The sequence below is a fragment of the Lutzomyia longipalpis genome, chromosome 3 (assembly GCF_024334085.1).
Source record: "Lutzomyia longipalpis isolate SR_M1_2022 chromosome 3, ASM2433408v1".
NCBI classification, from domain to species: domain Eukaryota; kingdom Metazoa; phylum Arthropoda; class Insecta; order Diptera; family Psychodidae; genus Lutzomyia; species Lutzomyia longipalpis.
Genome location: NC_074709.1, coordinates 19,252,665 through 19,271,456, shown reverse-complemented (window position 1 = coordinate 19,271,456; position 18,792 = coordinate 19,252,665). Strand labels below are relative to the sequence as shown.

Below are 18,792 nucleotides of genomic sequence, written 5' to 3'. Positions count from 1 at the left end.
CTAAAATACTTAAACCTTAGAACTTTTTATGGTGAATTTCCTTTCGACGTGGATTAATAATTTTTCACCTGAATTTTCAGGAAAAGAAAATTCTGAGTGCAGTAAAAAATAATTTTTTTTCTAAATCTTCATAAGATTTATGTCTCCTTTAAATCTTTTTATAATTTATCCAAAAAAAGCTTAAAAGTATTTCTATTTTGTAAACAAAAATATTAAAATAAATTCCTCTGAAAATGCACCGAAAATCTTAAAAAATATTTATTAAATAAACAGAAGATCTACATTGCTATCAATTTTATGAAAAATTTCATTGGAGTTAAAACTATAACACGTGAGTGAGTATTTATTTACTCTGAATATTTAAGAGCAGTTAGTTTATGCTTTTGGCATTCCTGATAACAAATATTTATTGAGCGTTGAAATCGCGTTGTTTTTGCAATTTTGGGAAATTTATCCTCTGAATACGAATAATCTTCGTGAAATCGATAGGAATGGTTCATTTGTGCTGATATCACGAATTTGTTGGAAGGTCGACTATTTAATGAACGGAATTGATACCTATAATTATTTTGCATACATAACATAATACGTAACATATCTACTTATAATAAAATCTGCATTAGGGGAGACCGGGGTAAAAAAAGTCAATTTGCATAAATCCTTATCTGCAGGATTTCCCAAGGACAAGAAAATTTCCTCGATAGGTCATTCTTATAGGAAATTTCCTGGCCTACAACTTTGTCTCAGACCATTTTTCTCTATCTCCACGGGAAATATGAGTTTTCGAGCTTTTTCTGAACCCTTCCGCTTCTGACTTTTTTTAAACGCGGCGGGTAAATATAGTCACCAGTTGGCTAAATAAAGTCGGTCGAATTTTCCGACATTTCCAATGATTTTCCGCCTGAGAGATTGATAGTAGTTGATAACTAAACTTCTCACCTTTTGATCCGCGACAAGGAATTTCACTTTTATACGCACTAAAATAGAGAATTTTGCGATTTTCTCAATCACGCCATTTTGCAACAAATGGATAGAAAATATGTCGAAAATTTCGAACTCCCATATGATTTACATGGGTTGACCCGATCTACCCCAAGGGGTATGTTTTGATTCAAATAATTGTTCAGAAAAATCATTAAAAGTTAATGAAAAATACACCTTGGCAACGTTTTCTGCACTAACCCAGGTAGTGAGAAAAATTATCAGATTGGAAAATTGTTGAAGGAAAACTTCGGAAAACGCGTTTTTCTCAATACGCAAAAGTTTGGGAAATGGGCCAAAAATCTATTTTCATTTTCAACTCCTAAAGTACTGATCGCATAACCTCCAAATTACTGTCAAAAATTATAGGTTGGTAGGGCTTTCCACCAGAATTTTTTTCGATTTTTCCGATTAATAACTTCGGAGAAATTGGCATTTGAAAATTCGAAAATGACTTTTTTTACCCCGGTCTCCCCTACAGAGGAAAATCCATTAATACTTAATCAGCACAAATTTTATTCGTCCCTTCCATGAAAAAGCTTCAATACATATTTTTCAAAACTTTACGAAAACTTTCAAATTTAATTTTTTCTTTTGGGTAATACTCTCTTAATGTGAAAAGAAAAAAAATCTGGAAACTTATGTAAATAAATAAAGCTATTTGAAATTCAAAGAAATGCAAATTTATTTAGAACATTTTTGCAGTGTGGTCGAAAGATATTTGCAAAATTAAAGTGAAATCGTAAAAGTTAATCTAATGGAGCTATTTATACCCAAATTTCATACTATTTCTCTCCTCTTACACACAGCATCGGTGTAGTTGCAATTTTATTGATCTCAATAAAATTTAAACACGGCTATTTGGGCAAAGTTCCCGCGTTTTCATGATGCTCTTTCTCCATTTTCTTTCGGTTTAAATACCCATTGCATAAGTTCGTAATATGTTTTGTTCATAGCTCTGTGAATTCTACCGCATGTTGTAAATTACACAGATTAAGAGATAGCATAAAAAACAAATAAATAAATCATATATAATTGTTTAAAGGAAACTATGAAGAACAAAACCATCTTCGGCATCTTCATCGCTTGGGCATTAACTTTAATATCGAACGTACCCGGCTTTTTTGGCTAACTATTTCAACCTCATAATTCAGCACTAAATTTTCCATGAATTTTCATTCCTGAATTCTTAGACACCACATAATAGTCTCCACAGTTAGCCTATTGTATATGAGAATGAAGAGTTAAATGAGCTTTTCCAACCCTTACACATAATACATAGTTTAACTTTCAAAATTCCTCAAACCAATTTAAACATAATTCCCTATTTGATATTACTTAATGTCCTTTCACTTAAAACATTCGAAAATAGTCCCTTTAATGACTAAGATTTGTCATGAAACTTTTGACCCTTGTGGTGAGTTTGTAAATTCGTCAAAGACTTCGTCAAATCTGTCGGTGAGTGTTGAAATTTATTTTGGAATCTATGGCACTTTGTGGTCATCAACAGAGGGGTTTGTTTCCCTTTTGTATTTTAATCCCTCTAAATATTTCGTCTGTATTTCGGTGCTACACATACAATGAAGATGCCTCCTAATTTTTGCCAGAAGCTCCCAAACTTGAGCAATCTCTGTTGATGTCATGAAGATTATATATAAATTGGTATCTGGCGTCTGAGAGAGAGATAGAGAACTTTCCCACTCATCCCATTTTGGGAGTGAAAGTGCGGTAAATGATAGTACGCAGAAGGGAATAAAAGTTATATAGGTGTGTTCTTGTATTTATCACAGAAGATCTCTCATGTTAGAAATATGTGACAATGATTCATGACCTCTCTTTCCTCACACACATACCTTCGGGGGGTGGTTGGGCCACAATTCCTTTAGGCTTATCCCCGTATTTATCGTCATCTGCAAAATATTTATTATTCCATCTCCACCTCGCTGGTGTTTGTGTCTCTTCTATCACATCTTCCTTATTTGCGGATGAGATACTTCCTCGTGATCCATTTCGATACCTACACATTCCCACCATCCCTCCGCAAGAAAAATCCTTCATCCATTTGCTGAGATTTCAGGGTCCGCAGTGGAATGCGAATTGAATACCAAAGATTCGAAAGATTAATAAGCCTGCCGCTGAGAATATTCAGCAGCAATATTTTGTCGGTATACCACAGATATGCGGAGGGTATTATACAAAATATTTCTCTCTTTCACAACAAATTGTAATCATTCATGTCCAATTGAGGGGTAAATTGATTCGCGAGCAGGGATATAGCCGTTCCCTAAGCATTGGATTTCACATGCTAATGAGCACTAATTCACAGCAGCTCTCACCGAGTGGATTATTCATGATGATTTTAGGATTACCAAATATTGACACAACCCCCACTGAGAGCTCCATTAATTATTTATCACCCAAATGTTTTATTCCCTCAATTTCACTGTGGAATTAGCAAAGTAACAAGTCTTCTTATCATATAAAACATAAAAGTGGGTGTACTACCTTTGCCATTTTTGAATTATTAATTTACATTTTTTTCCTCTATTGTCGAGCCCTTGTCAAGAATTAAATTTTTTTCATTTTCATATAAATTGTAATTTATAAATTCCGTCCCAACCGAGTTTGCATCGGAGCTTGGAATTCAGTGATAGAACTTTAATTAAATAATGCCTAATAAATGAATTAGATGAAGAATCTGTTTTTTTTTAAAAATGGATTTTTTTTCTGATAGACTGATGAATTCTGACAAGGTAAAATTCTCTAGTAATTTCAGCTTAAGTCTAAGTTTTCTTGAATCAGGCTAAAGTTTTTTAGGTAGGACCTAGGTTTTAAGACTAGGTTTAAGTTATAAAGCTAATAAGTTAATGTTTTCATAGATTATTTTTAGGTAAGGTCTTGTTTTATATTCTAGGCTTGATTTTTTTTAAACTAGAACTAAATTATTTAAATATGGTCTAAATTTTTAAGTTAGGCTTAAGTTTTTTAGGCCAAGCATAATTTTTTTAAGTTTGGTCTAAGTTTTCTTAAATCGTGCTCAAGTTTTTAAACAAGCACTAAGTTTTTTAGGTCAGATTTAAATTTTCTTAAATAAGACTTATTTTTTAAAGCAGGATCAAGTTTTTTAACTTAGGTATAAGTTTTTTGAGTAAGACCCAAGCTATTAAGATTTTAGCGTTAGATTTAGGCTGAGTTAGAACTAAATGTTTTTTTTATGAATATTGATTAGTAAAGACGGCCAAATGCATTTTTAAGTCATCTACGGACCTCAAAATTCGTAAGAATTAACCAAAAATGTATTCAGTTCTGATTTATTCAGAGATTCAGCCATTCCTAACCTAAAGATCCTAAAAGCGTGGACTTAAAAAAAATAGAGCTTAGCTTCAAAAATTAAAATAATAATTTAAAAAGAACCTGATAATATAGTGATAGAAAAACTTTATAAACCGAATTATCATTTTCAATGCATTTCCATGGTTCTATATTAAATACAGAAGACAGAAATAAATCACTAAATGACCAGGTCACGTGTGTTCTATATACGTACTAATTGGTATTCGAAGTGAGGCTTACTCGTGAATTCTCTCGAAATAATTGGGTTTTGCCGGCAATATGTGGAGTTTTGTCTATTATAGTTACTAAATCACATAACCTACATATATGACTAATAAACGTATTGAGCATATATCTCACAGAATTACATGCAATTTCTGAAGAATTTTCAAATTTATCTAATTCAATAATGTGACCTTTTATGCGTGGAATCCCATGCAATGCAAAAACAATTTCAAAGACTTTACATTCCATTTTCATATCGTTCAATAATTCACATGAAAATCCCTTTGGTTTTTCAGCGAGAATGGGGAGAAAGAGAATTTTCAGGATCTAAGGGACATGGGAAAACTCACTTGCTGATTTTCCTTATATACTGATAAAGTGTTTTACATTTACTCAAACTTTTCTCGGGGAAACACAACTTTGTCCTTTTTGCGCATTTTATACAAAAGTTTCATTTGAGTGGAAGATAATACCCTGCCAGATTTTGGGTGGATACGGTGAAGATACACATTCAAAATGAAAGGAAAAAAAGGTCCAGAAAAAAAAGAGTTTTGTAATGGATTCAGTTTAATTTTTCAGTGAGTTTTTCTTCATTTTCTCAATAAAGTTGAAATACTATACATAGGTGGGGTGACCCTTAAGAAAATAGAACAGGAAAATAATAAAGGATTAAAAAAAATAGTTTTATAAATGTCACAACTTTTTAAACCTTTTTGTAAAACAAAATAAATGATATATAGAAGGTTGTCAAATTGTCAAGAGAATAAAGGCAAATGGATCCTTAGGGAAAAAGGGATGATAAAAGCTAAATTCATATTTAAACAAAAATTGAAATTCATTGTTTTATTTTTTTTAAAAAAGGATATTTAATTAGATTTCTAATTTTATTTAATTTCTAATTTAATTTATACCACAAATCAATTTACACATTTCAATAAAAGTTGAACCACAACTCTGGCATATAGAGCCACACGTTAAACCACAAATTGAAAATCCTACACAAAGTTCCAAAATTACCTGGGGGTGATAAAAAGAATGAGTAAAGCCGTCAGGATAAAATTAGTCAAGTAGAACGTTATGTTGTTGAAATGAGTACCTTGCAAATGGCATAAAATCTTTATCTTATGCTATGTATGTATATTTTTATGCTTTTAAGCTCTCAATAAATAAATACCAATGAAATGAAATAAAAGAAATGTTTTGTTTTTTAAAGATTTAATTTCAAACTTTTTAAAATATTTGATTAAGTGAAATTAAATTAATATTTTAAGAGACAATAAATGATTTTCATATGAAAGTGAATAATGATTTATTAATTCATAATCCGTAAAGATTTCCAAAGTAATCCAACATGGAAAATCTTTGCTAAGAAACGATATTCAGGATACGATGTGAGAGCTTATGGAGCATTAAGTGAAATATTTATTTTATCCAATATTTCCTTCTGAGTTTGAAGAGAGCTTTATGGTTAAGACAGCTTCCCTGTTATTATTTTCAATTTGACAAAATAAAGGTATTTAACGTTTTCGTTGGATAAGATTTGTTTGGAGTATTCCAGTATTTAGCTGTGTTTCTTTCAGACACAGCTTTTGTGTACCGAGCAAAATCGAAAGTCATCAGATCGGACTCAAACTTGGGATAAGCACGAATTAGGGTCCCCACATTCCAAAAAACGTATGCGCCAAAAAATTTTTTTTCCGGCCGGCCGGCCGTCCGGAACCTTTTGCTAAATTACAAGAGAACGGTAATAGATAGAGACTTGCGGTAAACGGCAAAGTTTAAATATCGACTGGAAGACATCCGATTATGATGTCAAATTTTAGCCCCCACCCCCGCGTCCGCCATTTTGAATAACCCCCAAATTTTGTTTTCGTTATATCTCAGCCCCTGTAATAGCTAAAAATCTGAAATTTTGATATGTTGTAGAGGCCATCAATACCTTTCCAACGATACCTCATTTTCGAAAATCGGTCAAGCCGTTTAGTCAATATGGCCGCCACAATTTTTCATCGAAAATCAACCATAACTCGAAAACGGTTTGACCGATTTTGATTAACCCGGGCTCAAATGAAAGCTCTCAACAAACCCTACAACTCTCTAGAACATCCGAAGTTTCAAAAGTGACCGCTAGAGGGCCAAAAATCAAAAACAACATTTTCGATGAGTTTTCGATGAATATCTCGAAAACGCCATTATCGATTTGCTTCATTTTTTGATATATTATAGCCTACTATAACATCTATTTATAAAAAAAAATTAAAAAAAATTTATGTCGCCATTTTGAAAATATTGAGTTCCAACTTTGACATGTCATATCTCGGGTTCTACGTGTCCGATTTTGATCAGCTTAAGCGCAAATGAAAGGTTTCGAGAAACCCTACAAATGTCTAGAACATTGCAACTTCGAGAAATGACCGCGAGAGGCGCTAAAGTCAAAATCAGAATTTTCGAAAATTTCGAATTCGAATATTTCGAAAATGCTATTATCGATTTACATCATATTTTAATATGTTATAGTTGAGGTTAAGACCTTTCCAACGATAGGTCAAACTCGAAAATCTATGGAGCCGTTCCCGAGATATGGCGTTTTAAAGATTTCTTGGGGGATGACTTTTCAACTTTTCCCGACTTTGCGCGTATTTAAATTAATTTGCGTTATAGTTTGCTCTCACAAAATTGGTACACTGAAAGAAACACAGCTCTCGTAAGCTTGGTCAGCTTACCAGTACATTTTTTATTTTTTTTATTTAGCTAAATTATTTCAAAATTTAAATACCGTATTTAATCTAACTTTTCTCACAACCTTAATTATTTTCGCTTAAAATTTAAACATCCACAGAATAAACATATATTGCTAAAAGTACTAAAATTCAACACAGGTGAGGCGAATGGTTATAAAATACATAGATATTAGGCGGATTTTTCGCATGTAGAATAATTCATGAAGTCAATCCACAAAGCATTTTGCTCTTTTTTTGCACCATGAAATTTTGAGAGATGAAAAATTCATACGAAATGTTTCCCATAATTCATTTATGCAGATAAAATACGTGATCTCTCATTTAGTTTTTTTCCCAACGAATACTCCTGTGGGGTATAAATCGCGTTAAAATGAAGCTCTCAATGAACACACAGAACCCACCCGGGAGCGAAGGAATATATTTTCCTGGATCGTCATTGTTTGGTTTTGAAAGCTAAATAATTTTCTTGTGATTAATTGGCCACAAATTGAATCCCCGAAGGGCGTCCATTTTGAGAGAAAGCTTCGGGTGTGAGATGCACCCTGGGATGGGGTTAAGTGATGCGGGGATGGAATTCGCTCCAAGCGTGGTGAGCGACCAATTCATTTGTATCGTCTGTTCAACTCCACTTTAGCTGACAGAATGGGGGGGGGGGTTAAATGTGGGGGTGGTGGTGATGACGAGACGCTGCAAATTGTTTTATTATCTGCCCCAGTGTTTATTAATTCGATAAGATTTATCGATTTCTTCACACTTTCACTCATTCAGAATCCTCAACTGTTCTCATTTTATCTAATTTACTCCATCTCAAGTCTTTTCCCTTCCACCCTCCCCTGGGGTTCTCGTGCAAAACAACCCCATCTTAACGTATCTTGTATGGGTGTGGAGAATTAATGAAATTAAAAGTACTTTTATCATTTATTCCAACTATGTACTTCATACAATGAATTTCTTTCAAATTAACCGCATTTGCACCATATTAGCAGTTAAAAGAACTCTAATTAAATGAAGAGACTTTTCTGTAGTTCCTTTTACCATTTTGTCAATTTAACGAGAAAATGTAATTAAACAACTCCTGTGAAAAACCCTATTCGATCGTCTTTCGCATAAATCTTTAATTATTAAATTAGCAAATTAACATTTAAGAAAATCGCGCTTCATGGTTAAATGATACTGCAAAATTAACTTTAATCTAATTCTCCTAATGATATTGTTGCGTTCAAAGTCTTTAACTTCTCGTTGTGTAACTTGCTGGTAGTTAAATTTAAAAGTTTTTTCTTGCAATTAGAATAAATTGCGATAGAAGTTTGCAGTGATATACACTGAATCGTGACTTTATTGAGAATTATTTAATTTTTAAAGCTTTTGAGCTTTTTAATTAAAAAAAAAAAGCTACTGTGAAATCAAACTGGGGAATGAATGGAATTGGCAACAATAGTCTATTTGAGAAAAGTTCAAAATATAATTTTCCAGCAATGAAATCTTCATTAATTTAATTAAAATCGAAATCCCACTTATATTGATTTATTCGCTTGAATTATTTAATTTCCTCAAAATTGATGCATAAAAAGTTCTTTCGAGAAAAGTATGTAGGTCGACACAATTGGGAAAATGGGTATGAGAATGAGTCAAAATTGGGGAAATTACTCGTAATTGTTCTTTGGTGTATTTAATTATTTTGGCCTTTTATCATTTTGGCAAAATCTCTCCGTCCGGAATGCGCTGTGTAATCCCCAAAAGTGAGTGAGTCCACCCACTTACCCATATCCATCGCGAAGACCCATTCGCCGTATACCGCACTAAAGGGGATTGTTGGGGCCCGGCGTTGTTGTCTTCCACGAGGAAGAAAATATTCCCATCCTTGGGGATTGACATTGGGGGCAAGCACTTGGGTGAGAGATACATACTAACCCATCTCAAGTGCTTCTGGCATTTCATTCCTGACACGGCTAATCCTTTTATCTCTGCGGAAAAATGACTTTCTCCCATGAGTCCGCTCCATTTTGCCACCCTCTCGCTATGGCTCTGAGAGCATCTTCACATCTGCACTGTGTTTTCTATGTTATGAAGGAAATATTTAAGAAAATATTCCTATACATAACTTACATACCTCCATCTGAACATACAATGAGAATAGTCCAAAATGAATTTCCCGTAATTGATCCAATTATGAGAGGAGGTGAAAATAGATCGCCTCTCTGCCATTTAGTGCGTTGGGAGATTAATGATGTGAGAATTGATGGACAGTACGAATCACGTTTAGGGAAGCGGAAGTGGGTTGCTTTGCTATATATGTATACTAGTCAACCCGAGCCCCCAATCACGTGTGAGCAAACTCCATTTTAAGCTATAAAGGGAGGCGTATATTAGTAGGGGGGGCGGGATGAATAATACAGTACCCCGAGAAATTCTAAAAATAAAAAAAATCCCGTTATCTGACCTTTCAGCAGGTAGAAAATGGGGAAAAATCAATTTTTCTGTGGGGGCGCTATAAAGGGGGATTGGGGCGGAATCCCATATAGCGCTTGCAACTCGTATTGACCCCCTCTACCCCCATACCAAATTTCATCAAGATCGGCCCAGCCGTTTCGGAGGAGTTCATGTGCCACAGACAAACAAACATTTCAGCTTTATATATTAAGATATTGTAGTAGAAGGGAAAAAAATAAAGCGTATTCGTTGGAGCCTGTGTATAGTATTTCGGGGTGAGCTCATAAATTCTCCTAGGACGACTTATGGCATACAAATAAATCGAAATGGAAAATCCAAAGACTCATCCCCGGGGGTCTGAATGCGGTGCTATGGTGTGATTTTGGTCGATGGGTATCGTAACACAGCACCAATATATCTCCTTCGATTGGGCTTCGAACCCATCGAAGGGGTGGACGGTCGTTGGAATGACTTTGGTATTGTTCAGCATTTCAATAAATGTTCTCTCACCCGCCCCCCCCCCCCCCCTTAAGCATCATATTCCATTTTCTTTCACAATACACTTGCTTTTCTCTGCCCAACGAGGTTCATTTTATACCATAGCTGGATGTTTACTGTACGGGTTCCACCCCCAATATCCCATAGATTCATTGGTATAGGTATTGAATGCAATATTTTACTGCAAAACCAATTTTCACCAGTTCGGAAATTTTTTTAAATTTAATTTATTTACATAAAATTTAATAATAAAATTCAAAGGAAACTATCTCTTTATGCCTCGTTATGTCATTAATGTAATAAATTCAATAAAATTTCATTTTTATACATCCAAATTATAGCCCTGATTACGGCATCAAATATAAAATTCCTGCGAGAAGATTTAAAAGGAAATTATTTAAGGTCACAGGTCAAAAAGACATTTCTTTCGCAATTTAGCTAAGAATTTAGCTGCCTTGCTGTAATTAAGTTTCTATATTTAGTCATAAAACACGAGAAAATTGGCAAAGCATTTTTCACCTTAATTTCAATTACAAAATAAATTAAATAATAATATTGACCTACAATCATTACGCCCCCACTTCTATTGGATTATTATTCTCCCGTGAGAGTATCGCAAGGAATAAATAGGAAATGATGAATAAAATAAATAGATTTTTTTATTATGAATGGTGCTATCTGGTCTTTGCTCATTTTCTTTTTAATTTTCCCGTCTTTTTCCCGACCAACATCTTACCTTTACTTTACAACATATTCCATCATTGCAAATTCAAAAATATCAACAAAAAATTATCCACATTCTGCTTCCATAAATTTTGATAATGTCAGAAATATACTACAAATATAGTTTTTTTTCACTGAAAATAAATGTATATAGAGAATGCTCTGAAAGCTACCACTTGAGAAAATTGCTGTGAGAAAATGTGAATGAAGCCAGGGGATAAAAAGAAAATTTAGCACATGAGCTAGAAATTCATCAAAATTAAATAAACATTTGTGAAGAGATTGAGCTTTTTTTCACCCCCACATATCCTAAGGGATGCTGCGGTCTACTGTATACTCCAATAAATCGAGTGTGGGTGATTAGGTCGATTCTTCTTCCTTTCCCACCGTGACATTATCCTTTTTCTGTTCGTTCAATCACTCTCCGGACCCAGGTAATGGACCGTTTGGGATTTTTTCTCTCCCACACCGGAAAGCTCACAATGTGGATGAACTAATGAAGCTTATTCCTTCTGGCTTCTCATCTTTCTTCCATTAAAAATCATTAGGGGTGGTATTGAAAACTAAAACTTGATTTAATGAAATCCCTGCCTTTTTCATGGATTCTTTTTTGTGCTGAATGTTGAAGAAAAATTTTCTTGACTTTAATTTTTGAAGAAGAACTTCATACTTCTCTTCCAAAGTCATAAAACTACAGAAGCTTTTTTGAGGGAGGAAGTTTATCTCACAATTTAAAGATGATGACAGAAGTTCCATTAAAAGAAAGTTCAAAAGCTCATAAAATATTCTGGAAACTATAATACATAATATCAAAATATTCTTATGTTAAATATCTTAATTCATATAGGCATGTTGCGGTAATACCTCCCGGAAGTCCGCTTAACCCAGTTTGGGTCGTCTGAATTCTCAATTTTCGATAAATTTCAAAAGCTTGGATCTATGCATGTCACACCATCATAGAGCACACCCTTACGTCATTCACCGGGAGATTTTATTAAAGAAAAAAAAATCTCTTCACGACTTGATTGCGCAGGGGGTTGGGAGGGAAACATTTTCCTACCATTATTTGGGACTCACGCGGGATGTGGGTGGAACATTAAGGTGTCATCATCTTGTGGGGAAAAATTACTCAAGTTTTAGGGTCAATTTTCTTGAGGGTTACAACATTTTTGGTCTCAAGCGGATGTTTTACATTCTTCTATCGTTCAAGTGGAGAGCAAATTCTCAGTCTCAGCTTCTTTTTACTGTGTGTGTGGGAGGAGGAGGGGAGAGGGAAGTGAAGAAGGAAATGACACTGTAAGACAAAAATTTAAAAAGAAACATTATTACGTAGAGGATTAGCACATTTTCGTAAAAATAAAATTTAATACCATAAATATAATCCAAAAGTTTATGGACATTTTGCGGGACTTTTACTGCGGACACAGGACTATCTGGAATCAACATTTCAGAGAAAGTCCTGCGACGAATTTAGCAGAAAAAAAGTAGATTGTGAGCCAAACTTTTGCTATCTAATGCACTTCCAGTAAAATCAATTTATTAAATTTTCCTGAATATTAAATTTGTATTATACACAACATACTACACAATACATAACGTTTATGTAGAGCATAAAAGGAGTAAATACATATATGAGGTTCTAAGAGAGTGGGTGCCAACGCCTATAATGTACTAAAGGAACCTTTTCCACCTTAGTCAGTAAAGTATTATTATAAATGTCACCAGGTGTTGAATTTATTTGAGAAATTCTTCCCCTTTGAATACAATTTACACGCATGTAGTACAAACATTCCCTTTAAACTCCTCCGCACCTTAATGTTTATAGCATTACATTGAATTTCAACCACGGCGTTGAATAAATTTTCTCACAATGTTATTCTCTTTCTTGATGCACAAAACCGGTGAAAATAATTGCGTGATACGTGTCGAATTCTTCATACATCGCTGGCCAATAATGTTATTCCTTACAAAAGCTTGTGAGATAAGATGATTTATTAACCTACATTGCACGTTGTGCTTGAGAAAATTGGATTGAAGTATATAAATGTATATTATACTATGTAATATATCCCTAAAAACACACACACACTGGCGGCAGTTGATGGTTCGGGGCGGGATCCCTCGTCGAAAATTGGGTAAATTCAATCTTTTTATTTTTAGGGTTTTTTTTCTGCAAAGAAAACAAGTTAAATCGATGTAAGAATGGAGAATCAGAATTTGTGAAATTTATGCGATGGATGTGGGATTTTCTGTGGATCTCCTTGTTACTTTTTTTCCCTCTCACCAAATATACGTCGAATTGTGGAAATCCATTGGGGATTCTTTTTCATGCGAGATGTTTGTTCATCATGAGAATGCTGAAATGCTAAAGGCTACGGTGGGTACGCGGGGGTGTATTGTTAAGCTTGATTTTGAACATGACACTTCCCACACTGTCGCATTCGAGTTCTTTTGAATGAATTGGAGCACAAATGGTATTGTTGGTGGCTCTATGAAAGATATCGCATGAGAATTAATTTCAAACTTTTTTTCTGCGTCCCCTCAGTCGATGGATTGAGTGCCCCGAAAAAGAGACATTTCATTTTGATTCAATGAGTGGAATATTGCGTTCAAATAAGGCTTGAATGTGTTCTGTTTCAATTGATTCTCATGTAGGCAATTTGTGTCCTATTGATTGAATATTAAAACGTAAAAAGACTGCTTTAAGCGAATATTTTCTTTAGAATTCGAATGTGTTTAGAAATCTTCAAATATATGTAAGTCCTGATTAAACTTAGCTGATAGAATTCAAATTAGATTCAAGTTAAAGGTTCTCTTTATAAAGCGCTACAACTGTCTAGAATATTTCAATATCTAAGATCTTTCCTTTGCCATAATCCCATAAAAGTGACAATTTTTTCTAGATGTGGCTTTAATCAGGTCAGAAATTTCTGTGCCTTGCTCCAAATCAGACATAGGGGAGACCGGGGTTAAAAATGTCACTTAAGGGTTTAGAAAAAGCTCAAAATATTATATTTCCCAAACAAATAAAGCGTAATGTATAGCCCATTTCTTTAGGAAATTTACTGCCCTACAACTCTTTCTCAAATCATTTTGTTCTATCTAGCTTGGAAATATGATATTTTAGGCTTTTTCAAAACCCTTAAGTGACTTTATTAGCCCCGGTCTCCCCTAACCATTTTTATTCATTAGATTTTATTAAAAAATAATAATTCCCAAAAACACTAGCCTGTATACGGCAGAAATTAATTATTATTATATTATTACAAATTAATTAATTAACAAACAACCCTTAATGCTCTCTCGAATCCTTTAAACTTTAATTTTTTTTAAACATTTTTATTCAAAGAATTCTATGTTTTTCTACCTAATGATTTCTCTTCTTAATTGTTTTGAGTATTAGTGAATTTTATTTTTTCAATCTTTGTCAAGAGATTTTTTGCAACATTCAAAAACTGAATAAAAGAAATATTTTAGCTGCAAAATTTTGAATTAAATCCAATAAATTGAAGTGACGGAATCTCATTAAAGGTCTTTGTTAAACCTCAATTGTATAAGGTAATGCTAAACTGTTGTAGCACCTTGAATTTCTTAGATGATTACGTTACATTCATTGTGACACGATACATGAGATTCTTGTGATTCTCAAACTGGGATTTTTCTCATTTTCCAGCAGATTACATAAGCCGTGAGTTTATCATGTTAAATTACAGTCAAATGAATTTTCCTCGTTTAAAAGCACATGTTACCCTCCATGGGGGTTACATTATGGGGGCCGGGGTGTGGGAATATTAGCTGAATTTGAAGGGGATACTGTGGAAAATGCTGATCACATATTTTTTTCGGGCACTATCTATGGGGGGACAGTTAGGATAGGAAAAAAACCCTAAATGTGGGTGGAAAGTCTGGTACGTATTAATCACCAACAGAGTGATGTCGGTCACAGTTGCCACAATTGAAAGCTCATGGCTGTACTGAAGCAAAAGCGATCGATATTACGGTCCAGCAACCAAAAACCACCGTCAACCTCGTCCTTCCGCGAAAATCCGTCCATTTCGGTGGGGGTGCTTTTCTGCGACCAACGAAACTCTTCTGGTGATATTTAGATGACTCATATCAAAGTCAAGTGTACCATCATTGCTTTAGCTGTTATGACAGTCCCATTATCGTTGATGGGATGCAATTGTCGCATTTTCAGCTCTCTTGTTTTTCCATTTAGAAGGGGACCATGCCCCCGGAAAACACCCACCATTACAGCTAATGACGCAATTTTCCCCATGAAAATTAATACCACAGCCCGTAATTAGAGAATAACTTCATATCTCATACTTTCGCTTCACCATCCACTTGCAAGGGGGTGCGCTATCCCACAATCGAATCAATCAACTTTATTTTCTCCTCAATTTTTTTTCGCGGAATTGATTGCCCAGGAAGACGATGAAAAAGCTCCACGAGAAAGGAAGAAAAATTGAGAACAACGCAGGGGTTCATCTTGAAATTTAGACATGGACTAGACGAGGAACGCTCACGCATTATTCATCCATCAATCTCATCGTAAAATACGCACCACTAAACATCAACATAAACCACAAAATGGAATATTTAGAGCGGACATTCTGGAAAAAAAATCACATAATCCCAAAACTTCTTTACTCCATGTGCGTAGGCGTCACTGAGCTTTTACTATATTTTTCCGACATCTACTCAGGAAATTGTGTTTTATTTTTCGCTTTTTTCTTCCCTCCTTAAACTTCTGTTTTTTTTCCATGGAATCTTTTCAATAATTTCCTCCATATTTTGTAGTAATTATTTTTTTTAGTATTTCATTTCCTTCAAATGGGTTTCATTTGAGCTTTGTAAAATTACAAAGAAGCTTTGCAAAACCCGCATCCATTTAATTAACATTAAACAATGCAACTCTCAAAGTTATCACGCACAATTTTGAGTTGATCACCAGAGTCTGTTGGTGAAAGCTTTGTGAATTTGCATGTGGAATTTTCACAAATTCAATGAAATATTCCTGCACGTGATGAGACCTCGCGGGAAATTCCTTGTTTCTCCTCAAGTGCAACCACCATTAAATATTCATCCTAGTTTCTCAATAGGACTCATTAAATATCACTCGTTGACTTGAAGTCCCATGAATGGGAAGCTCTCTCTTTTTTTTCGTCTTCAATGCCCGTCAGATTATGCCGAAAGTTCAGAGCATATAATGGCAAGGAGGGATATTCGGTGTTTTTGGGGTGAAAGGGAAAATCGATGGGAGGAAACTATGTGTACACATACCCAATGCGAGCAATACCAGAGATCCATATGGACACGATGTTAGTGTGTAGAAGAAGCTTGAGTATGAGAAGATGGGATAAAAGCACAATTTCCTCCATAAATGTTGATAAGGCGAACGTGTGTGTGTGTGAGGAGCAATAGTTGTCAAGGAAAATCGATTGGGTTTTGGGATTATGAGGAAAATTTTAAAGGAACTCCTTCTATTGGAGCAAGGCCGTGTAAGTCTTAGGATGGGGGAAATTGAGATTATTGACATCCGTCATTAATTAAATAGGAAGGGCTTAAGTGAGGCAAAGTACAAATGATATATAATTAAATAATATATAACTTCCATTTAGTTTTCTTCACCAAGCCAAGGAAATCTTTGTAATTATCTTCTTATTTTTCTCTTTTCTTTTTTTTGCAGAATCATCGGTGATGTTGGAAGGGAAGAAAGGCTGAACATGCATTGATTTTTTTGTCGTTTAAATTGTGTGGAAGCAGCTTAATGTGGTGGGAAGATGGAAGAGGTCTATGGTGGAGTCATGCTAAATGAACCAGGTGCCACATTAATTGTCGACTCTGTGATGAATATGGGACAGGTTCAGGGTGAATTGTCCCATAAATTGCAAATTTAATCGAGCATTTGGTCGTTCTGACGCGGGGGTGGGAGACTTTTGATGGATTTTCTTCCACATCCCAACTGCGAGAGCCCAACAACGGTCCCTCAGCCTAAATCACACCCACGCAGAGCAGAGGATGGGTGATGTTGGCAAAAATTGCATTTTCGCCGAGTACAGTGTGATTGTGATATACCGCGCTACTGAATGCGCCACGTAGGTAAAGATAGGGGATGATGGACGTGATCGAGTACTATCGAGATAGGGCATCCACTTCACATGATTCCTTATGATACGTGCAAGATTCGGAGAACTCAAGAGTCGTGCATTTGAGTGGTTTGTGTGGTAAAATTTCTGTGTTGTGTGTGTTGTTTTTTTTTTCCTATACTCCGGTGGTGCTCGGTGGTTTCGAATTTCTATAGAATTGCTGTTGTTGGGGGTGCTAAAACGTATCCCACCCGCAGCTTTTACGCCATATATAGCTTGGGGATACATAAAAAAAAGTGCTAAAGTGCGGTGTGGTGCTCGCTTTTCCTATCTACACCCACATTTTACTGTGCGATGTTCTCATCTGCCAAAGGGGCGCAATGGGAAAGCATAGAGAGTCTTAAATGCCAGTGATTGGATGGTATAGAGTGGCCAAAAGGATTAGGCAAACACAGAGAGCCCGATAAGAGAGCCACATAGTCGAAAACATGTTCACAGCATCGATTTATGTATTGTCACTCGCCGCAATTCTCTGCCATGGCTTCTCATCTCCGAATGTATCCAAATCACTAAATCCCACCGCACAGCATGATGCTACACCCAGGGCTGAGGCACTTTCGAGTTCCGGAAGTGCTCCTCCGGAACAGGCCGATCTACCAGTCTTTCCCCACCGATCGGATGCTGTGTATTTTATTGTAGCGGCCGTCGGAGGTGCCCGCACGTGGAGCCGCATTCTGGGGCGTACACTCCTCGACATGGGACCACCATTCAGCAGCCCCCAAGGACCACCCCTTCGACCTATCTATGTGGATCTACCGCAGAACGGCAGGTAAGAGAACTTTCTTTTTTATGTGGGACTTCGGTCACTGGGAGTATAGTGAAAACACGGGAGCAAGAGATGTTTATCAAGCGAATATATTTTTTAATCCGAAGATCTGAATATTTGACTTCACATAAACATCTTTTGCTAAAAACCGAATAACTCAAAACCGAAAAAATTCAAAAAACGTATTTAAAACTTATTGGTTTAAATTTAGACTTTTTTAGATTTCAATTTACTACTTTTTAACATTAATTTACTACTTTTAGGTTTGAATTTAGTCCTCTTTTAGGCTTTAATGATTTGTTTTTTTTTTTTAAGTTTTGTTCCTCAATGTATTTAGAGCTCTTCGGTGTGAATTTACTAATTTTCGGTTTTATTTAAGTGTTTTTATGCTTGAATTTAACATTTTTAGGCTTAGACTTATATTTGAATTTCCTTGACGAATCATCCGAATATTAGCGAATTTCCAAAGTTCCGAATAATTTCGTTCAGATAAATCCCCTTTGCACGGGAGTTGACCTTATTGAAATTCCTCGCTTTTTATTTATGCGTCATTTCGAAGGCTTTTTTTCTCCCGAAAGATTCCTAATTATTAATATCTGAGGAAGTAGAAAAAAGTCTCCGAAACGTCGCATAAATAAAAAAAACGAGGAATTTCAATAAGGTCAGCAGCTCTCATGTTTTTTCAACACTTTGTAATTTTACCCCCGAAAGCTTTTATTGATTTTTTTGTGGTAAATTAAGCTCAGTTCTACGTTCCTGAAAAATCCTGTGAGTCCTTGACCACTATCTGGACAGAAAGGATATAATTAAAGATTCTTTGATACCTACTCACAAAGCATTCATTGGATTCTAGAAAAATGTATGCAAATGGAAAACAATCGGTAGGGATATTTAATAAAGGGAAAATCAATAAAAAATCGGTTTTGTGATAAAAGCAGAAAAG

The 18,792-nt window shown here is 35.0% G+C and overlaps 1 protein-coding gene across 2 annotated transcripts in view; it reads left to right on the top strand.

The window, feature by feature from the left end:
- Window positions 1-18,792, top strand: part of LOC129792482 (uncharacterized) — a 73,130-nt gene that overhangs the window by 6,780 nt on the left and 47,558 nt on the right. For both annotated transcript variants that reach the window (XM_055831560.1, XM_055831559.1), the window contains exon 2: window positions 16,624-17,852. In XM_055831560.1, coding sequence (XP_055687535.1) covers window positions 17,512-17,852 — 341 coding nt within the window. In that variant the 5' untranslated portion in view covers window positions 16,624-17,511. The remainder of the gene's footprint in view (window positions 1-16,623; window positions 17,853-18,792) is intronic.